General features: G+C 38.1%; 1 protein-coding gene and 1 pseudogene across 1 annotated transcript in view; one reads left to right on the top strand and one right to left on the bottom strand.

Moving 5' to 3' along the window:
* LOC128011746 (multiple epidermal growth factor-like domains protein 6) overlaps window positions 1-19372 on the top strand; it is a 36785-nt gene extending 17413 nt beyond the window's left edge. The window contains exons 9-34 of the mRNA XM_052594451.1: window positions 513-683; window positions 765-896; window positions 1202-1330; window positions 1470-1598; window positions 2062-2196; window positions 2278-2412; window positions 4643-4768; window positions 5834-5965; window positions 6167-6295; window positions 7712-7843; window positions 7917-8045; window positions 8142-8270; window positions 8586-8714; window positions 9474-9602; window positions 9746-9874; window positions 10001-10129; window positions 10202-10330; window positions 10451-10582; window positions 15471-15599; window positions 15677-15805; window positions 15899-16027; window positions 16810-16938; window positions 17032-17160; window positions 17311-17439; window positions 17524-17652; window positions 17732-19372. Of these exons, the coding sequence (XP_052450411.1) occupies window positions 513-683; window positions 765-896; window positions 1202-1330; window positions 1470-1598; window positions 2062-2196; window positions 2278-2412; window positions 4643-4768; window positions 5834-5965; window positions 6167-6295; window positions 7712-7843; window positions 7917-8045; window positions 8142-8270; window positions 8586-8714; window positions 9474-9602; window positions 9746-9874; window positions 10001-10129; window positions 10202-10330; window positions 10451-10582; window positions 15471-15599; window positions 15677-15805; window positions 15899-16027; window positions 16810-16938; window positions 17032-17160; window positions 17311-17439; window positions 17524-17652; window positions 17732-17790 (3347 nt within the window). The 3' untranslated portion in view covers window positions 17791-19372. The remainder of the gene's footprint in view (window positions 1-512; window positions 684-764; window positions 897-1201; window positions 1331-1469; window positions 1599-2061; window positions 2197-2277; window positions 2413-4642; window positions 4769-5833; window positions 5966-6166; window positions 6296-7711; window positions 7844-7916; window positions 8046-8141; window positions 8271-8585; window positions 8715-9473; window positions 9603-9745; window positions 9875-10000; window positions 10130-10201; window positions 10331-10450; window positions 10583-15470; window positions 15600-15676; window positions 15806-15898; window positions 16028-16809; window positions 16939-17031; window positions 17161-17310; window positions 17440-17523; window positions 17653-17731) is intronic.
* Window positions 19359-23130, bottom strand: part of LOC128011747 (voltage-gated potassium channel subunit beta-2-like) — a 40978-nt pseudogene continuing 37206 nt past the window's right edge.

Below are 23130 nucleotides of genomic sequence, written 5' to 3'. Positions count from 1 at the left end.
TTTACATAATATATGAGTGTTTACTGTGTATATTTATTATGTATATATGAATACAAACACATGCATGTATATATTTCAGAAAAATATGCTATGTTTATATATTAAATATATTGATATATAATATAATAATATAAATAAATAAATGTATAGACATCTAAATATTTTCTGTATGTTTATGTATTTATATATACATAATAAATAAACACAATTGTTTGGTGGTCTGAATATTGTAGATTTATCTTTGTTTTTGTCATAATCTATGTACATAGCTAAGTAAATAGGTAGACTAGCAACCACTCAGTGAAAGCTAAAGGGGATCTGACTACTGAGAATGTGCATCCATTACATAAATATCTGTCCAATAAGCAGGATATTGTCCAGCCAGCAACATCTAATCATCCTGTCAAGGCTTATTTTGTAATAAAAACAGCATTATAACTTGCATAGTTGGTGTAACACCAAGACAACATTAATCATGTCAATATATCTATCTCTCTCTCTGTTCTGTGTAGCCTTGGAGAGAGCGGTGAAGGAATTGTCCAATCCAGTGTTGGTTGAGAGACCTCTCCTTCATCTCACTCTCCTCCAGGATTACCCACAACCCCTGGAGCGCCATCACGACTATGAGGACGACGATGGCTTTGGAGAGCTGCGCTCAGAGAGCACCCTCTCTGAGAAATTTGGTCTGTTGTTATACATCTAGAGTCTTTATATATTATTAGGGGCTCTTGCTTCTTTTTACCCTTACCTCTGTCTGGTCACAGTGTGTTTGAATGGGACGTTTGGCCATGACTGCAGCCTGACGTGTGAAGACTGCTCGAACGGAGGACTGTGTAACATTGACAGAGACGGTTGTGACTGCCCAGACGGTTGGACAGCAACCATTTGTAACCAAAGTGTGTGTTTTATGTTATGCATAACAATAAAGTTTGAGGTTTTTCACATTTTGAGAAGATTCTGCATTTATTTATTAAAAATAACAGTAAACCTATAATATTATTGCAATTTAAAATAACTGTTTTCTATTTTAATATATTTGTAAATTTAATTGAATTCTATGGTTTTCATCATAGCATCATTACTCCAGTCTACACCCTGTCACATGATCCTTCAGAAATTATTCTAATATACTGATTTGATTATTGATTGCATTGATTATAATTACTCTGTATAAAATAACACTTGCTTTTGTCCATTTTAGCCTGTCCAGAGGGAACATTTGGCAGAAACTGTTCATTCACTTGCAAGTGCAAGAATGGTGGCACCTGTGACCCGATCAGTGGGAAGTGCCGCTGCCCACCTGGAGTCAGTGGAGACCTGTGCCAGGACGGTGAGTGACTGCGAGGTTGCAACATAAAATTAAACAGTATCTGTGCCAAATCTGCTGTTCAAATCACTGTTGGCATGTTTAGATGAAATATGCCTTGTGCTTTAGCTAGAGTATGTCATTTTTATTCTGTGTTCTTCAGGCTGTCCGAAGGGACTATACGGAAAGCACTGCAACAAGAAATGTAACTGTGCTAATAACGGCGGCTGCCATCGCACGTATGGAGCCTGTCTGTGTGATCCGGGACTCTATGGCAGGTTTTGTCACCTATGTAAGTCCAGCAGTATATTAGACCGACAGTGACTTAAAACTCCAGGAGATACTCGCACAGTGTGATTTACCCAAGTAGGACTTGTTTCTGGATCAGCATCCTTTTCTGGACTTTCACAACATTCCTATGAAGCAATCAAAGCCCTAATCCTATTCCAAACCATATGGCAATAAAGATGGTAATAAACATACAGCTGTTCGTTGTTAGCTCATGTTAGCTTGGGTTCCATTAAAAAATATTAACAAATTCAGATTATGAATAATAAATGTTTTAATGGTTTAAATGTAATTAAATTGAATTAAATGTAACACCTGATTCATTGAAACATTGATTCAGTGGATTGCAGAACTAACAAAGATGTTGATCCAGGAACATGTCATATTTGGGTTAATAATGTTATCTTTTTAACATTTGATGCTCCTCTTGCTTGTAAACAGAATGTCCTGTACAATGTCTTTTCCAGCTTGCCCCAAGTGGTCGTATGGATCTGGCTGCTCATCGGAGTGTCAGTGTGTGCAGCAGAACACGCTTCAGTGCCATCGACGTCATGGAACATGTGTGTGCAAGCCCGGCTATCAGGGCAAGACCTGCAGCTTGGGTCAGTTCAGGGAGTCCCATTCACTTGATTGACATCTTGTGTGTGGCAAGCATGTTTTATCTGTTGTTCTTTGCTGTTTAGAGTGTGATAGTGGATACTACGGTCCAGGATGTAAATCAAAATGCCAGTGTCCAGAGGGAGTGTCTTGTCATCACATGACAGGACAATGTCAGCGTCAGTGCCCAGCCGGTCTGCATGGGGATCACTGCGACCGAAGTGAGTTAAAGTAATGCATTCGCAGAAATACAGTGACATTTGCAATACACGGTGCTAGAAGAGCTTCCATAAAAGTGAATTTATGGCTATCTCTGAGAGTCGTTGTGTAAGTTTCGCTGATGTTTGACAGTATGAATAGGCCAAACACAACTGCCAAACACTGGAATACATGATGGAAATACCTTTATCTCCTGGCTTGCTGGTAAAGTGTGCTCCCTTAACACAGATATGAGCCTGTATTTCACTCAACTGAAGATCTAGAATAAATATTGCAGCCCAACATGTTACAAAACAGATTTTTAAAGGCAAATGTCTTGAATAACATGAATTGTTTGGGTCTTTGATGAACTTTGTGGAGGTTGCAGCTCCGTTCTGAGATGGTCAGCAGGGGAAAAGAGTGTCTAATCCACATAATTAAATGCTAAAACTAAGTTTAACCATGTATTGCTAGAACACTGATTTCCATCACCCTAGTTCCCTCAACAGAAACCCTAAAAGATTTTTGGATTATAGTAGAAATTAAGCTCTGTGGCCAACAAAGGTTTATGATTCTTATACGGTTTGTTCTTCGTGATAATCTTCTCATGATTTTCAGGAACACAACTTTTATGAATTTTGAGGCAATCTTCAGAAGTAAAGTTATGAACTAATTACACCACGGTCACAAGACTTAATTGACACCATCACTAAGCTTCAGAAAACTCTTCCAGCCTTTACTTAAAATATATTTTCCATAAAAGAAGTTTGACAAGAGTTTGAATAGTTTGCAAGAGGGGATTTAGAAATACAATGAGGTTGTAAACACCTAATACTGAGAAGATGAATTTTCCTGTTTGGCTTGATAAAGTTTAATCTTGCCAACAATCTATATAGTCCTATTTAGCCACTTGTTAGAAACTACTTTTAAGTAAAAGCTTTAGAAAACAAATCACAAGATGATATTACTAATGTATTTTGTGTCGTAGAATAAAATGTTACATTGTCTTGAGTTTGTGTTAAAAACAGACCCTATTTCAAGAATAAAAAATAAATAAATAATCAATTCAATTAGGGGCAATAGAACTGGAACTCATTTCTGGATTTAGGCCTACAACTATACATCATCCTTGCAGCGCTCAATAGCAAAATAAACTTCTAAAAGGGAGGACATAATTCCCCCCTATTTGTTGTTGATGTCAAAGGCTTTGCATGCAGTAAAACATGTGTTCTTTTGGTATTTTAGTGGGAATAAATCTGTCACTTGGTGATAGATGCCAATATGGTTGTATACACACCCTCCCTCATCCTTAAACTATGAACACAGTAGTAAAACTAGCCTGTTTAATACAAATGGTCAGAGAGGTCAGAAAATGGCAATGGAAAACTATACTAAAACTCTTTTTACTGAAAGAAATCTTATATGGTTTAATTGTGCTTTAACTGAGAAATAAATAACATGCTACAAAAGTGTAGAATAAGGAATGTCCAAGGTAAGAAAGAGTTCAAAACCAAATGTGGCCATACTGGAACCTTCCCACTTTTATTTATTAATGATATCCGGGCCAGATGACAGTCAGTTACTTGAATTGATATGTATATATGCTTTTTTATGAGTATAAAATAAAATTGTCCTGCTTCCATGTTCAGAGCCCCAGCAGCTTTCTTGCCTGAGTCCAGTCCACTTGGCAGGGGGTACGGAAATATCCAGAATATTTCGACAGAAACACTGAGCTGGCAGTCAATCCTCAAAAGCTGGAAGTCATTAAACGATCAGAGTGCTACGTCTGCCATCAATTAGGAACAACAGGCTGTGAAGGGAGTCGATTTGGCTTGCCTCTGCGTAGCCTCTGTGGTTGCTTGACCTGGCCATTCATTTCTCTGGATGCTCAGTTGACTCAGTTGACAAACCATGTAAAATACACATTTATACTGTGTGGCTAAATGATAAGCATGAAAATCAAAAATACCGTATTTTTTTAAAATCTTTCAAATATACTTTAGTATTTTCACTGTAAAATAATAAATATAATAGTAAAGTATTTACCTTGTTGTTTGTTACTTTTTCTACCCACTGTTAGAGTAGATGTATTAACTTAAGGATAATGTTTAATAATATTCTTAAACAATTTAGCACTTCTTTTCCAGCACATTTTCCATGAACCTCCAAATGCCCCTCCTGCTCAAGTACAAACAAACAGTATTAGGTTTATTTTCTCTGTTCACTCAAAACTATTTGTACTATCTTTTACAGTGTGCGCCGTGGGACAGTTTGGAGTTGGATGTTCACAGTCTTGTGACTGTAATGGAGCTCCATGCGACTCAGTGAACGGGAAGTGCCATTGTCCCGCTGGGCAGAGAGGAGAACACTGTGAGAAAGGTAAGAAAAACAGCAAAATTGCCTTTAAAATTGTACTAATTAAAATTTTTAGATATATTTACGGTAGGAAATTTACTAAATATCTAATGGAACATGATCTTTACTTAATACCCTAATGATTTTTGGCATTATATGTACCTGTGCTTATTATGACTGGTTTTGTGGTCCAGGGTAACAAATAGTTAGTAAGTGAAACATCATATTAACTAATTCCAAATTGGTCTGGAATCACATTTACAATGTGTTTCATCTGAACCAAATTAAACACGCTGACCTCAGCTTTCTCTCCTTGGTCTGCATGTTTAAAAGTGAGGAAAATTGTTTTGACATTAATGACTTTTCATTCTGTTCAGTTTTGGAGTGGACAGGGTAGTTTAAAGAGGAGAAATTGCTGTGATTTTGGAGGTCTATTATTAGGCACATTTTGCCGAGCCTAAGATCAAAAACAGAAGTGTGGTAATATATTATCCTCTTCACAGGCCAATCCATTAGAGGAGTTCTCTTTCGAGTACAGAAAGTCATAATGAAGCGCACTGCAGAAAGCAAACTTTCATTCATCTTCGGAACACAAATTAAGATCATTTTGATGAAATCCAAGGGTTGCGTTGCTGTCTATGGGAGGGTCAGAAAGCTCTCAGATTTCATCAAAAATATCTTTGTGTTCTAAAGATGAACAAAGGTATTATGGGTTTGAAATGAAAAAAAAATGCATTGGTAAATCATATTAGTAAATGAGATTAGTAAATGCTTAATCATAATTATGGGATAAAATGTTGATATTATAACATGCTATTTCAATTACGAGATGAAAACACTAAATTATGACATGTCAAATATGAGATAAAAATACGAAATTGACAAAGTAAAAATTATGACAAAAAGTGACAATTATAAGATATTATGGCATAAAAAGTTAGAATTCTGACATAAAATGTAAAGTTAGTTTAAAGTGAATTTTTACCTAAAAAGTATGACACAAAATGTCACTTATCTCAGAATTTTGACTTTTTGTGTAATACAATTTTTGGACTATCCCTTTATGAATGAACTTATTCTAATGTTCAGAGTGTGAAGAGGGCCGCTGGGGGCTGGGATGTGCAGAGCTATGTCCTTCCTGTGATAATGGTGGATTGTGTGATCGGCGTCATGGCACCTGTATTTGTCCACCGGGATACATGGGAAACCTCTGTCAGAATGGTAAGATTTAATATTACATTTTCATCATTTTAATGCATCATCAGACTTCTGTTCAGTACCAGACGTCGGCAATGGTTTTGTGTCACACATTGGAAGAGAATATGTCTGTTGCATATTTCTGGTTTTCTATGTCCGTTTTCCTCAGCTTTAACATATCTGTTGATGACTCTGACATGCTGGTGAATCTTGTTTTATTTCAAGTCTGCCCATTTGGGCACTTTGGCCTCAGCTGCCAGTTGCGCTGCACATGTGAAAACAGCGGGCAGTGCCACCATGTGACCGGTTTCTGCGTTTGTAAAGATGGCTGGACAGGACCCAACTGTGGGAAAGGTAAGGACACACCTAAAAGTCAAACTTCATTCAGATTAAGTAGTTTGTCTAGAACCTACTGTAGAAGTGAAAGAAAGCACACTAGATATGAGGCGGCCATTCAGTGATCATTGAGACTGTATGGATGTCAGGATGTCATTTTTTACATCTATTACAATTACACATTGCTTTAGGCTCAGCTTTTACAAGATTTGTTTCTCCTCAGCCATGCAACGTAAAACTAATCTGTCCTACAGGACCTTCTGACCTTTGCTGGTCATACTGTGGCAACTACCCAGTCTTACCTCTTCATGCCCCATAAAATAACTAAATCCAGAGCTTCATGCATTGCCACTACACACTTTTTACTTTTGTACCTCACCTGTTGCTGGTCAGCATGCATCTGTTATGTATATCTATGTATATTTATAATGCAGCATCTTGAGTTCACCCAAAACGAAGCTCCTCTAACTGCCTCTGTCCTGTTCTCTGCATTGGCTTACTTATTTAAGAGCTCATTATCTACAATTCAGCCTCTAATAGGCATTACATCACATCCAGTCAAATAGTCAAGTAGATCAAGTAGAATCAGTCACAATTAAATTAATACACATTTGAGAAACAAAATTGCAAAAAGTGAATTAAAGATTCTATATATAATTGTTGTAATTATTATATAAATATATTTCTTATTTCAGTGGCAAGAATGTTTTTGGCATGAGTTTTGAATTTAAATAATAATAATAATATTATATATATAATTGTAATCAGCATTTTCGTCATTTTTGATGAATAAAAAGACTTGAGAAGTAAAATTGCTAAATACAATTAAATATTTATTTCAAATAATACACACACACACACACACGCACACACATATATTATATCCATTTACATGTTTTTTTATTTTATTTATAAAATATTATATATTATAAATTATATTATGAATATAGCAGTATATTTCTTACTCCACAGACAGTTTTTTTTTCTTGTTTTACATTTTTAGTAAAAAAATAAAAAAAGTGTGTGTGTGTATATATATATATATATATATATATATATATATATATATATAATAGGTTTTATAACTTTTGAATCTAAAACTCTTGAATCGTTTAATGAAGTTGTAATTTTAAATATTAGTTAGAGTTATTTTTTATTTTTTTTGGAAATTAATTACCTGTAAAAAGAAGTGAAAGAAGTGTATCTCACCATACACTCCAGCCAAACCAATGCAAACACCTGCATCAGGTTTCTGCACATAAATGATCCTTGTCCTCAGATCCACTATGTACATGCAATTTGTTGCAAAACATCTGCCAGGAAAAGCGAAAATAACCCAGTTAACTGCTTTAATAAATCTGGTCCTTTTCTTTCACTCGTAACGAGATCTCAGTGGTAAAGTGGGAATTCAATATTTGGTATATTCTGTGGCAGCTTGTGAGGCGGGACGCTGGGGACCGAACTGTGCCAACCAGTGTGACTGCAGGAGCAGCGTGGGCAGCTGTGACCCTGTGACTGGGCAATGCCTCTGTGAAGCAGGCTACACGGGACCACGCTGTGATCAAAGTATGAGCAACCACTGGCATTTCCAGGGAACACAAATCTAGCATTTTCTTATGTTTTAAATTGCGTTTTCTAGAGTGTCCAGAGGGATTCTTCGGCCAGGGCTGCCGTCACAGATGCCAGTGTGAGAATGAAGCAGTGTGTGAGCATGTGAGCGGTGCCTGTACTTGTTTCCCAGGCTGGACTGGAACGTACTGTGAAAAACGTAGGAGAGGAGAAGGGGTGTAGTTGGTGGTGTGGCATACTATCACTAAAACTAATCCAGTTAACATATTCAATTGTATATATGTATCTTCAACAGCCTGTCCTGAGGGTTTTCATGGTTTCGAATGCCAGCAGAAGTGCCGGTGTTTGAATGGTGGTCATTGTCACCCCGTGACTGGAGACTGCCAGTGTCCATCTGGTTGGGTTGGTCCTCTTTGCAACACCAGTGAGTCATTTTACTGCGGTCCACATCCCATAACAATAAATGGTAACAAGAGGCTTGATCAAAGCATTCCCTCTGTCTTTTGTGTAAGGTAAAAGTAAAGCAATAAAACAGATGCTCTGAGTTTGTGTGTCTATGTATCAGTACACTTTGCATGTGAAGTAATGAATTGCGGCACACACTCGTCCTGGTGTGTGTCTGCAGGCTACATTTCTGCCTTTGATGTGGAAACCTGGTGGCATTGTATTTCTGCATGTGTTGAAGTTCCTTGTGTATAGAGTTTCTTATTTGTCTGTATCTATATCTGTCTTGTTGTAGCATGTGACGCTGGCACCTATGGCCCAGGCTGCAGTCAAACCTGTTACTGTCACAATAATGCCACCTGCGACCCTGCTGATGGGAAATGTGAGTGTGGAGCAGGATGGACAGGGAGCAGCTGTGAACAAGGTAGTGTTTTTAACTGTCCTCATGCAATCATCAGAGATGTTTATACTTTCTTTAATCAAAAACATGCTGAGATTTTTCTTATTACATTTAACTGGGGATATCTGATTAACATGTTACTTTAGGAGAGATGTGTATATAATATATGTGACTCTGGACCTCATAAATCACAAGGGTTTACAGCATTTGTAGCAATAGCCAACAATGCATTGTATGGGTCAAAATTATAGATTTTTCTTGTATGCCGAAAATCATTAGGATATTAAGTAAAGATCATGTTCCATTAAGATATTTAGTGAATTTTCTACCGTAAATATATAATTTTTTTATTTTTGATTAGTAATATGCATGGATAAAACTTAATTTGGACAACTTTAAAGGCGATATTATAAATGTTGTGCTTTTTGACGCACCCTCAGGTTTTCAAATAGTTGTATCTCAGCCAAATATTGCCTATCATAACAAACCATACATCAAAGCTTATGTAGTCAGCTTTTAGGTAATGCATGCATCAAACCCTTATGACTGGTTTGTGGTGGTCCAGGGTCATATATATATATATATATATATATATATATATATATATATATATATATATATATACACACACACACACACACACACACACACTTACTTTAGGCATTCCATTATGAAATTATTTAAATGAAATTCTAATCAGTTGACACCTCCAGAATCATGTTCAACTGAAAGTTCACATGAAAGAGAAGATCTTTGTCTGTATTGTATGCATTTGTTTCCCAGAGTGCCCATCCGGTTTCTATGGTGTGGGCTGCCACCAGCACTGCTTGTGCCAGAATGGAGGGTCATGTGACCGAATCAGCGGGCACTGCACGTGTCTAAGTGGACGGACTGGAGTGGCATGTGAACTGGGTGCGACATAAACCAGACATTTCTGATACACAACAGCATTTCTAAAACAAGTCTGTGAAAATATATAGAAACTTTCAGGTGGAAAATGTATAATTTTGTTTTCCACACATCCTGTTTATGTGTTTTTTCCCCCTTTTGTTCAGAATGTGCTCCGGGACACTTTGGCATGGACTGTCAACACAAGTGTGAGTGTGAGAATGGCGGTGTGTGTGATGGACAGAATGGCAGGTGCTCCTGTCCCGCAGGCTGGATGGGCTTGCGCTGTGAGATGGGTAAAAAACATCACTGTGCCTCAGAAGTCATCATAATAAATGTCTTTAAAAACTGACAATAAGGAAGAATATGTATTTTTGCATGACAAAACATATATTTATTCCCATTCTGTGTGTTTTGATCAGCATGTTCTCAAGGTTCATATGGTCCAGGCTGTAAGCAGCAGTGCAGGTGCGATCATAATGCCCCATGTCACCACATCACTGGCACCTGCATCTGTCCTGCAGGCTGGAGAGGGTCGCACTGCGAGAAAAGTAATTTACCCAATGTCTATCTTGTTTGCCCCCTGCTGGTAGATCCAGGGTAACTCATTTGTGCTCTTTCAGTTTGTTTACCTGGTTCATTTGGGAAGCGATGCGCTCAGCGATGTCACTGTCCTCGTGGCACTTCCTGTAACCATGTGACCGGGGAGTGTGGCTGCCCACCTGGGTTTACTGGGAATGGCTGCGAACGAGGTGAGTGGTTATGTCCTGATCTCGTTATGTCTTTGACAGCAGATCAGTTGTTAAAACACTAACCCTGAAGCCCTGGATCTCAAAAGTTGTTGTGTTGCTCTGCTCTGCTCTGCTCTGCAGTGTGTCAGTCAGGTATGTTCGGACTGAACTGTAATCAGGTGTGTCAGTGCTCCGAGGTTCATCAGCTCTGTCACCCCGTCACCGGCGTCTGCTACTGTGCTCCAGGATATCAAGGCAGCAAGTGTGACACAGGTTTGGCCTTCATGAGCTCACCTTCTTTTATCTTAAAAAGTTTTGTACATTCAAGATGAACAGAAAAGATTTGACAGTTTTGGCTAAATGGAAAAAATATATAGTAATTCATTGACAAACAAACCAGACATATCAAATATGCTCTTATTTAATTGTCACAGCTGTTGATTTTTAATAAAACTAATGGTAACACTTAGGTTCCATTTGTTTACATCAGTTAACGACATTAAAAGCATTTATTAATCTTAGTTAATATCAACATTTACGAATACATAATTAAAATCCTAAATTGACTCTGTTAATATTATTTAATTAACACTGTGAACGTTTGTATTTTTCTTAGCTAATGTAAACAAAAATCAATAAATACTGAAATGTGTTGCTCATTGTTAATGTTAGTTAATTAACCAATGTTAAGTAATGGTACCTTACTGTAATGTGTTACCAATCTAACGGATCAATTTTTTATTTTTTTTTTACTTTTATGTCATATTAAAATAAAAACCTTTTTATATGCATGCTTTTATTTTTTATTCGCAATTTACCTTTCAAATGTCTTATTTATATAGATTCTCTTTGTGAAACACAATGTGGAACTTTGTCCCATATCTTAAAATTAATTTTTTTTTTAATAATATTCCATCCATCCATCCATCATCTTCCGCTTATCCGGGGCCAGGTCACGGGGGCAACAGTCTAAGCAGAGACACCCAAACTTCCCTCTCCCTAGCCACTTCTTCCAGCTCTTCCGGGGGGACCCCGAGGCGTTCCCAGGCCAGCCGGGAGACATTGTCCCTCCAGCGTGTCCTAGGTCTTCCCTGGGGCCTCTTCCCGGTGAGACGTGCCTGGAACACCTCCCTGGGAAGGCGTCCAGGAGGCATCCGAAATAGATGCCCGAGCCACCTCAGCTGGCTCCTCTCGATGTGGAGGAGCAACGGCTCTACTCTGAGCTCCTCCCGAGTGACCGAGCTTCTCACCCTATCTCTAAGGGAGCGCCCAGCCACCCGACGGAGAAAGCTCATTTCGGCCGGCTGTATCCGGGATCTTGTCCTTTCGGTCATGACCCACAGCTCATGACCATAGGTGAGAGTAGGAACGTAGACTGACCGGTAAATCGAGAGCTTTGCCTTACAGCTCAGCTCCTTCTTCAACACGACAGACCGGTACAGCGACCGCATTACTGCAGAAGCTGCACCGATCCGTCTGTCAATCTCACATTCCATCCTTCCCTCACTCGTGAACAAGACCCCAAGATACCTGAACTATTCCACTTGAGGCAGGAACTCTTCACCAACCTGAAGTGGGCAATCCACCCTTTTCCGACTGAGAACCATGGCCTCGGACTTGGAGGTGCTGATTCTCATCCCAGCCGATTCACACTCGGTTGCAAACCGTCCCAGTGCACGCTGAAGGTCCTGGTCTGAGGAGGCCAACACGACAACATCATCCGCAAAAAGCAGCGACGAAATCGTATGGTCCCTAAACCGGATACTCTCCGGCCCTTGGCTGCGCCTAGAAATTCTGTCCATAAAAATTATGAACAGAACCGGTGACAAAGGGCAGCCCTGCCAGAGTCCAACATGCACCGGGAACAGGTCTGACTTACTGTCGGCAATGCGAACCAAGCTCTTGCTCCGGTCGTAAAGGGACCGAACAGCCCTAAGTAGGGAGCCGCCGACCCCATACTCCCGGAGCACCCTCCACAGGATGTCGCGAGGAACAAGGTTGAATGCCTTCTCCAAATCCACAAAACACATGTGGACTGGTTGGGCAAACTCCCATGAACCCTCCGGCACCCTGGAAAGGGTATAGAGCTGGTCAAGTGTTCCACGACCGGGACGAAAACCACACTGTTCCTCCTGAATCCGAGGTTCCACTATCGGCCAAATTCTCCTCTCCAGTACCCTGGCATAGACTTTCCCAGGGAGGCTGAGAAGTGTGATCCCCATATAGTTGGAACACAGTCTCCGGTCCCCCTTCTTGAAAAGAGGGACCACCACCCCGGTCTGCCAGTCCAGAGGTACTGTCCCCAACTGCCATGCGATGTTGCAGAGGCGTGTCAGCCAAGACACCCCTCACAACATCCAGAGACTTGAGGTACTCGGGGTGGATCTCATCCACCCCCGGTGCCTTACCACCGAGGAGCTTTTTAACTACCTCGATGACTTCAGCCCGGGTGATGGACGAGTGCTCCTCCGAGTCCCCAGCCACTGCTTCCTCAACGGAACACAAGTCGGTGGGATTGAGGAGATCCTCAAAGTATTCCTTCCACCGCCCGACGATATCCCCAGTTGAGGTCAACAGGTGCCCATCTCTACTGTAAACAGTGTTGGTAGGGCACTGCTTCCCCCTCCTGAGGCGTCGAACAGTTTGCCAGAATCTCTTCGAGGCCAACCGATAGTCTTTCTCCATGGCCTCACCGAACTCCTCCCAGGCCCGAGTTTTTGCCTCTACAACTACCCGGGCTGCAGTCCGCTTGGCCTGCCGGTACCTGTCAGCTGCCTCCGGAGTCCCACTTCTTCAGCTTGACAGCATCCCTTACTTACAGTGTCCACCACCGGGTTCGGGGATTGCCGCCTCGACAGGCACCGGAGACCTTACGGCCACAGCTCCGAACAGCCTCAGCGACAATGGAGGTGGAGAACATGGTCCACTCGGACTCAGTATCTCCAGACTCCCTCAGGATCCGGTCGAAGCTCTGCCGGAGGTGGGAGTTGAAGATTTCTCTGACAGGGGCTCGGCCAAATGTTCCCAACAGACCCTCACAGTACGTTTGGGTCTCCTGAGTCTGTCCAGCTTCCTCCCCCGCCATCAGATCAAACTCACCACCAGGTGGTGATCAGTTGACAGCTCCGCCCCTCTCTTCACCCGAGTGTCCAAGACATATGGCCGAAGGTCTGAAGACACGACCACAAAGTCGATCATCGACTTCCGGCCTAGGGTGTCCTGGTGCCACGTGCACTGATGGACACCCTTATGCTTGAACATGGTGTTCGTTATGGACAAACTGTGGTTAGGACAGAAATCCAATAACAGAACACCGCTCAGGTGTCACTGTCACTGCCCACGTGAGCGTTGAAGTCCCCCAGTAGAACGACGGAGTCTCCAGTCGGAGCACTTTCCAGCACCCCTCCCAGAGACTCCAAGAGGGCCGGGTAGTCCACACTGCCATTCGGCCCGTAGGCACGAACGACAGTGAGAGACCTATCCCCGACTCGGAGGCGCAGGGAAGCGACCCTCTCGTTCACCGGGGTAAACTCCAACACATGGCGGCTGAGCTGGGGGGCTATTAGCAAACCCACTACAGCCCTTCGCCTCTCACCATGGGTAACTCCAGAGTGGTCGAGAGTCCAGCCTCTCTCAAGAAGTGTGGTTCCAGAGTAGAGCTGAAGATCTTTGCCCGAACCCGATGGGACCCGTCGGGACCCGACGGGTTCGGTCGGGTTCGGGCTTAATTTCTATCATCTTACGCGGGCTCGGGCCGGGCTCGGGCTTGCGCTCCCTGTTTGCGAGGTAAACGAGTGGTCATGTGATGTGTTTCGATTAGCGCGAGAAAGATGCGAAAATGAATGCTGAGCAGGTGTAACGGAGGCTTGCCTCTGGTGATTACGTTTTGGTTGCACCAGCAACTAAAGCAAAGTCTGAGCGAGGTGTGGAAAAGTTTTGACCATGTCTATAATGAGAATAATGAGTGAATCATGACGCACCATCAGTGAGCGCAGGAATGCGCTGAGGACATCTACACTGGATTCAATCATTTTCCTCCACAAAAACATGCAGACCTAGACTAATCTCTGTGAGTAAAGGTTTTTCAAATGATAACTAAATATTCATCGAGTCTTAAATGCATAATGTTGACAGAGTATTTACGCTAATGTTGGCATTATTCTTTTATTAAATAAAGCAAATCCGGCGGAGCCTTTATCTTAATTTCATTATTGCCAAATACCCATCTTAATTTAAAATTTATCTTAATTAATTTTTTTTTTTAAATGACTCGTTTTTATTGGTGCGTTGGTCTATTTATAGGTTAAATGAGCCTATGTCTAGAATGCTGAGATGTTACGATGTCACAGAGGACTTATTTTATTTCTTTATTCCAGCTTCCAAGTGATCTAGTCTACGTTAGTTATGAGTAAATTGTGTTAAAACATGAATTAATTACTCATTGTTGACAAAAGGCAAAAGAGCTGTGTGCGTGCGCACATTTGAATAATGTCAGGCTGTAAACGGGTTCGGGCTTTAAAAAAAGCTGTCAATCAATATATACTTGTCGGGCTCGGGCCGAAACCTGTCGGGCTCGGGTCCTGTCGGGCGTAACTTTTAAGGCCCGATTACAGCTCTATTCCAGAGCCCAAGCTGTGCGTTGAGGTGAGGCCGACTATCTCTAGTCGGTACCTCTCGACCTCCCGCACAAGCTCAGGCTCCTTCCCCGCCAACGAGGTGACATTCCACGTCCCTAAAGCCAGATTACGTGTCCGTGTTTTAAATTATATTTCTATACAATTATGAAAATCTAAAAAAGACTAAATATTTACTATGTGAAAAGTATTATTATTAAATGTTTTATATTTGTATTCATATATTTGTAAAAAAATAAAATAAAAAATAATAATCAAAACATTTGGTGATATTTTTGTGTTTTTCCAGTCAATCTGTAATTGTCTAACGATGCAAAAAAGTGTGAAAATTGTATTTAATTATATGTATTTAGGATATAAAAGCTATGAAATTTGCCTTAGCAGGACAAAGGATTATTGTTATTGCAAAAAAAAAAAAAAAAAGAGGCCTCAAAATGGCCTCAAAGAGAAGTTTCAAAGGTGTAAATCCTCATAATTACTGTATGCTGCATGAAGGATGTCTTAACCCTTAAACCTTGTTGTTTTAGAGTGTGCGGTGGGTAATTATGGTCCTAACTGCGAGCAGAGGTGCCAGTGTCTGAATAACGGAGTGTGCAAGACCAGCACTGGCACCTGCACCTGTCCACCGGGATACATTGGACCAAACTGCAATATCAGTCAGTCACACATTTACAGTTTTTCTCTCTTTTTTCTTTATAAAGGTGATTGCTAACAGACTAGTTTCTCTCTAAAGCCTGTCCATCAGGGCGTTACGGGCAGGACTGTGCACGAGTGGCTTTGTGTGGTGAAGGGGCCCGGAGCGATCCGGTCACTGGCAGATGCGTGTGCAAAGCGGGACAGCGAGGGGAAGACTGCGGCAAAGGTCTGACTGTATTCCTGTTAAAAGTGACGGTGAAGGGATTGAGTAATATTTTGCTGAGTTTGTATGAAATAAGCTGATGTAATTATGTCTCAGGTTGTCCTAAGGGCTGGTTTGGGGAGGACTGTGCTCAGTGCTGTAACTGCAGTAATGGAGGACTGTGTGACGCGGTCACAGGAAACTGCACCTGTGGACTGGGCTGGACAGGAGACAGTTGTGATACAGGTCAGCTGATTGTGCACAGTTCACCCCAACATAGAAATTCTGCTGACAAAGCTTGCAATACAATGAAAACACAGTGACACGGATATAAAAATTCAAGCCAAAACTGATAAGCCAATAATTATTTTCAGCTGAAATGTCAAATTCTAAAATAAAAGATTTTTTAAAATATAATATTATTTATGTTTATTAAAATTAATTGTTAATGTGCTATAATAAATATATGAAATTATAAAAGAATGTATAATATAATTGTATTATTTTAAATACAATTTTGTCTAAATAAGATTAAAATGAATAAATTGAAAATAAAAAGTAAAACATTTAAAATAAATTCTAAAATACATATTTTTTTATTTTTATATTATTTGTTTTTTTAAGTGGTTAATGTGCTGTTATAATATATGTAAATATAATGGAATATATATATATATATATATATATATATATATATATATATATATATATATATATATATATATATATATTTATTAAATACAAATAAAAATAAAATAAAATTATAGAATTATAAAATAAATAAAGAATAAAAAGTAATACATTTTAAATAAATTCGAAAGTAAATGTAATCTATTTTTATTATATTATTTATTAAAATCAGTTGTTAATGTGTTATAATTATAATACAATATGTATTTTATTCTATTAAATACAAAAAAAAAAAAAAAAAAAGTAATACATTTAGGAATTTAACATTCTAATGTATAGTATGAAAAATGGCTTATAAGTTATTAAATTCTGTTCAAACATGTTGTTGTGTTGATCAGAGTGTCCCAGAGGCCGATATGGGGCCAACTGCAGGGAAATATGTTATTGTAAAAATAACGGCACCTGTGACAGAGTGACGGGCGAGTGTCGCTGTCCTCCTGGGTATTACGGACATCTCTGTGAACATGGTGAGAAAACACAGCACCTGTTTCATCTAATCAAACCACTGCACCCTGACCAATTTAGCCAGTTATTTAATGATTCAATGTTTTTTTCAAAAGCATGCCCTGTTGGTTTCCATGGACATCGCTGCCAGCTTTTGTGTGACTGTCGTGCCAATGCACCTTGTGACCCTGGAACTGGCCGCTGTCTCTGTCCTCCAGGATATCAAGGACTCCTCTGTGATAGAGGTGCAGAGGAGCTCTTGTGTGATGTGGATTATAAATTATATATGATTAATACATTATATGAGATTATATATATATATATATATATATATATATATATATATATATATATATATATATATATATATATATATATATATGTTTGTGTTTCAGAGTGTGATCCAGGTACATTTGGGCCTAATTGTGTCCATAAATGTGACTGTGACGAAGACACACCATGTGACCCTGTCAGTGGCAGGTGTCTGTGTGCACCTGGGAAAACGGGATCTCACTGTGATATAGGTAAGCCTTCCACCAAATTTGAGTCATTTGATTTATATTTTATTTGATCATTTATTTAAAAATATATTTTTAAATTCCTACCAGACTGTGGAGTGAATCAGTTTGGGCCTGACTGCTCAGAGAGATGTGAATGTCACAACGGAGGTCAGTGCAATCCACGCAATGGACGCTGCACCTGTCTCAACGGTTGGGTCGGACCAAGCTGTCGACAGGGTAATTTCACTGGTAGTAATTCAAAGTAACCTTCACATTTTACTGCAAGCTCAAATAATAATCATTGTCTTTATAACAGGGCTCACGTCTAGTCAGAGAACTAGCAGAAGCAAAAGGAAGGACTCCGAATCAGGATAGCAGTCCCACTCAGTTCACTAACAGACACACAGTTTCACTGACTGTAAACTCACCTGGCTTCAATTTGTGACTGGACTATTTGCTAAAATGGAAGCCTTTGTAGCAGTTTTTTTTATTTTTAAGATCTTTGGATTAAGGTCCAAACCATCAGATGACTCGGACTAGGAAAAACTCAGATGGAGTCAATAAATGATATACTTTCTCAACGAAAAGTGGACAACATAAAGTCCAACATGAAGGAGAAGACTATTCATATTGAATTTCCTCATGGATTAGGAACAATTCAAAGGAGCTTTTTCAGCATCAGTTCTGCTCAGGGAGAATGAACTTCCTGATGACTTCAGTTTATCTCTAATCAAGAAAAGCACCAAATCAAGGCCCTGGCTTCACCTGGAACTGAGCTGAATCCCGGTAACACTGTGATCTTAAACAAGGGCCTTAAAGGAACAGTGCACTCAAAAATCAAACTTCTGTTGTCATTTATGTAACTTCATGTTCTATGGTTTGGTACCCATTTAACCCCAGGGTTTTTTTTTTCTTGAGTGGGAATTTTTGGAATACTTCTATTAAAGGTATCTTACATCTTTCATTATGAATATTTTAAGTAATAATTTCTTTTAAGACTTTAGGTAGAATGTTGCACAAAATTGAGCAGATTTGTTACTACGGTGTACAATATTTGGATGTTGACATACTGTCCATATTTCAAAATATTTCAAGTAATACAAAAATATGAAACTGGAGTCTTTTTTTCTGTTTGTTTTTAACCTGTGTACATATTGTATGAATGTAAGTTTTCATCTGTGAATTCTTGTGTACAATTTTATTTTACAGATAACTGTACTGTCAACATTATAATCACTATGTTTCCTCTTATACTAAACCAGTGTTTTGTTATTTTAGGGTTTGTGCAGAAAACTGATTTATTTTTGTACAGTACCATCTCACATAACTATGGATATTGTAAAGTGTGATTTGCATTCTCAATTAACTCAAAAGAAAATGTATATTTCAATATTTCTGCAGCTAAGCCAGGGCCAAAGATAGCACTTAAAAGCTTGTTTTCTCAGCAGCCATGGCAAACACGGTTGATGCTTTTTCTTTGTTTTTGTAAAGGCTGTTTTTCAGGAAGCTTACAAATGTTTTATTCATGGTTAAAGGTCTGTAAGGGGTGTAGAAATAGGCTTTTCATTTTTTAAGTTTTTTTTTAAATACCTGCAGTTAAATAATTTAGATATTTCATATGCTGTTCTGTGTGCATTCTTAAGGAGTTTAACAGGCAGAAATAATCAAAAGAATATTGACATTGCTTTGCAATTTGCACATCATTAAACTAGAATGATTTACCAAAAAAAAGGGGGAGGGGGGTGACATTGAACTGGTACTTTTTTCAGTTTTCCAGAACAAAATACTTTGTTTTTATAAAGAAAAAGCATATACATATATATATATATATATATATAATTTTTTTTTTGCTCTTAAAAATGTTTGTTGTACACTTAACCATTCAATAAATGTATTCATTGTATGGTCTTTAAACACATAAAAAATACAAAGACTAAATTAAAGAATTTTAGAATAATTTATTTTCAGTTGTCTGAAGCTGTACATCTTTTTTTTTCTTCAAGCACAATGACATAAGCAATAATTGCCAATGGAAAAATAAATGAAGGCAAATGTGATAATGGTCATTAAGACCAGTATAGTATGTATATATTTAGATTATCTACATGTTATCAAACCATTCAATTATGTATCTACAGAAATCAGCATAACTTAATGCATATCTGTAACAATAATGGTCATATTACAGTTAACAAATGTCATAATCATAGGTCATACCAAAAAAACCTATCTATTCTTATCAATCAAATCAGCTTCAAAACATCAGATTTCCTGTACATAGTTAATATGGACAATAGACAATATTGGAATAATTTTACAGCAAAGTACTCAACTTGGGCTCATTCGACAACAACTTTATCCTTGCAGAAAAATAACAACTGTACACCAACAATTTCTCATTCAATGATATTTCTCCTCCACATGACTAAACTGATAAAACTGTCTCAATTTGACAATCTAATTACTGACAACATATTAAACCACTAATGTCTTATATGATAGATGCAGTCTAACAACATACTAATGACAAACATAAGGAACTTTACAATGACCCTCAGTTAAAAGCAACGTCTTCCACTTCTATCAAAGCCTATGGTCTTTGGTTAAAGTGTTACTTCAAAAAGCCTTACAGATATTATTAATAATCTCTCCCCTTTTTTTCGTTTAAACAGTATGTTTGTATTTCCTCTCTTAAGACTCAATGTAGCTCAGATGACAATCAAAACCCTTATAAACTGCATTACATTCCAACTATAGGTCAACACTTTCATACCCAAACAAGAGTAAGCATTGTTCTACACTAAAATAGGCCATTATTAAAATGTATTAATATGTACATGCAGACAGCTGTAATGCAACTTCTTGAAGATTAAATTCAGTAAAACATCCATTCATATTAGAGTGTGAGAATATTTTTCACTGCCTTGATATGTTATGAATTTATTTTGGTATTATTTTAAAGTGAATAATTATGATGACATATAAATTACTCCATTAAACCTTTGTTACAACTACCAGCTTATGCTTACCATTCACTACTGACTGTTTTAAAATGCCATAATGCATAGCCTAAATTATCCTATTGGCAATCTAAGATTTCCTTATTTCTCAATAAGGCAGTCTAGTAACTCTCAGACAGCAAATTAACACTCCTAATAATTGGCTTTAGTTCAGAAAGGTCTAAGATTTCATTTACCAGTTTTGTAGATACATCTGGAATAATGTTTTATGGAAAACACATGCAAATATTTTATACTAAGTAGAAAAGATCCACTGCCTTGCAAACTATTAATAACTATCAAAAGCAATAGTTACTTAATTATTATTTTTTTTTAACGGAGTACACGTGTAGTGATGTATTTCCAGCCCGTAGAGGGCGCCATTGGACAAAAATAAAATAAATAAACAAATAAAAATATAACTTGAGACTCGCACAACGACATATACAGGAGGACAACAAACATTAAACATAACAAGGTAAAACTGATAAATAACAACAAATAATAAAATCTTAAATTATTGATGCCTTAAAAAATCGTTTAGCCTTGTCTTGTTTAAACACTGGCAGACTGAAAAATAAAATCCAGTCCGCTCAAAATGATTTTGGTAACAAGCATTAAAATATATAAATAGTAACAGATTTCCACACACATCCAAATCGACTTAAAATACACAACATTAAGGCATAAAACACTGAGCACATATGATGAGTACCAAAAAGCATTTTAAACAAGAAGTCACGTGATCAAACGACCTTATACACGTGGTTTGGATGGAGCTAAATTTCTTTGGTTTCAGCTCGACGAAGCGATGACAAATGAGCACACAGACCACCACTCGACCACCGTCTGTTCTAGGTCATTTACTTCTTAGTTCTTACATGTAAAAAGAACGTTGGGTTTACAAACACTTTCAAATATTGCACATTTGTTGAGGCCTGTATTTAATGTCTATATTTTTGAAGGTCTCACAACCCAAGCTTTGTATCATGTGTAACTCTACAATAGCTTCCCCTTCTATGTGTAAAACTAAAACACAGCCAGAAATGATATAGTAAACAAGCACTATATTGGCTAACAATTTCGATATGAAACTAGAGATGAGTAACATCCAATGCCTTATTTAGTTTATACAGTCATGAAACTAAATGAATACTTTTCTGCATTCATTACTTCCTGTGAGCATATGCAAATGTATTTGTTTTCCAAAATGTAGGGAAAAAAGCACGTGCCAATGCTAGTGGATCTCATGCATTTCTAGACTAAGTACAAATTGTGGATCTCTAATACTGTACTACTTCAAAGGGGAGGAGGAAGCGAGCCCGTGCGCTTGATTTCAGTGGTTTCCTGGAGTGGCCTTCTGCTTATTGAGCCAGCCTAGCTGATTTGTACGTGAGCATGCTTCCCTTCTGCCCGTGCGGATCTTGGCCTATTATCAGGCTAATGTCGGCAGACTCCATGGACTGTAGTGTGCGAGTTGGCGTCTCCTGCAGGACCTGTGACAGTGCTGGTCCCATGTGCCAATGTTTTTTTCAGTCAGAGTTCAGAGAAAGAAGCAGGTCGACACAGCGTCACTGGCTTTCCTTTTAAGACCGGTAGTCCTTTTTACTGTAGGGCTTGTTGCCCAGGATACTGTCCACTTCATGTATAATTGATGATGATAATTTTGGAAGAACCTGGAAGAACGTTGGGTTGAAGTTTAATGTGTGTTTTTTATGTTACAAATGTATTAATATGTTGGCTAAAAACAAGCACCTAATTTTTTTTATTTATTTTTTTTATGTTAAGTTTTCCATTTTTGCCTTTTCATAATTTATATATTTTTATTTAATGTTGGGAGAGCAACATGCATCAACCATCAAAACATGAAAACGAGAAGCTTTTGAGGGCTCCTTGTGGTTTTCTGACAAAATAAAATATGATTGTTTAACATTTAAACATTTTGAAATTAATACAATCAGTATATTCATTATACTTTAAAATAAAATCACTATTTCACTAATAATAATTATAATGCAATAACAAAACAGTAGTACAATAGTAATAGTAATATAATAAAATACACTATTTTATACTATTACAATAGTAATATTCATTTTTTATTCAGTAATCAAATTCAATATTTAATAATAATATAATAATAATAAAAGAGGTTAATGTTTGTGTGTGTCATGAGCTTTTTCTAGGCTTTCAAGTGGCGTTGAGGTACATTTATAAACTTGTAAAATTATAAAATATTAAAATTATAAAATATTGATTGGCTTAAATATTTGCTTAAGCAATATAGCCCTGACAATGATCTGTAATGAAAAATAAATCAATTCAGTCAAAATTATTTTTGTTATTACATAATACATTACATATTTGCATTTATATTTTATTTATATATCAGAATTTCTGTTGTGAACAGTGAAATCTCATCATTAAATGTAAAAATTCTTTAGCTTAAAACGTAAAACGTAAAAATTACGTAATGCTAATCTTTACAGCGTGTTACATCACACTGTTGTGCGATTGCAGTTAGCGAAAACCTCCCTGTTTCATCAATTGTTTTTTCTGTTAACAGAATGAAACGCTATGTTCATGTTCATGTATGAATCCTGCTGCGAGAGGCTCACCTGAATGGCTCCTATGTTCTCCATCAGCTGCTCAGTGCTGGAGGCCCCCAGCAGCACACAGCTCACCCCCTCATTCCTCAGACACCACGCTAGAGACA

The sequence above is a fragment of the Carassius gibelio genome, chromosome B23 (genome assembly GCF_023724105.1).
Source record: "Carassius gibelio isolate Cgi1373 ecotype wild population from Czech Republic chromosome B23, carGib1.2-hapl.c, whole genome shotgun sequence".
NCBI lineage: Eukaryota > Metazoa > Chordata > Actinopteri > Cypriniformes > Cyprinidae > Carassius > Carassius gibelio.
This window is presented reverse-complemented; position numbering and strand designations above follow the sequence as displayed.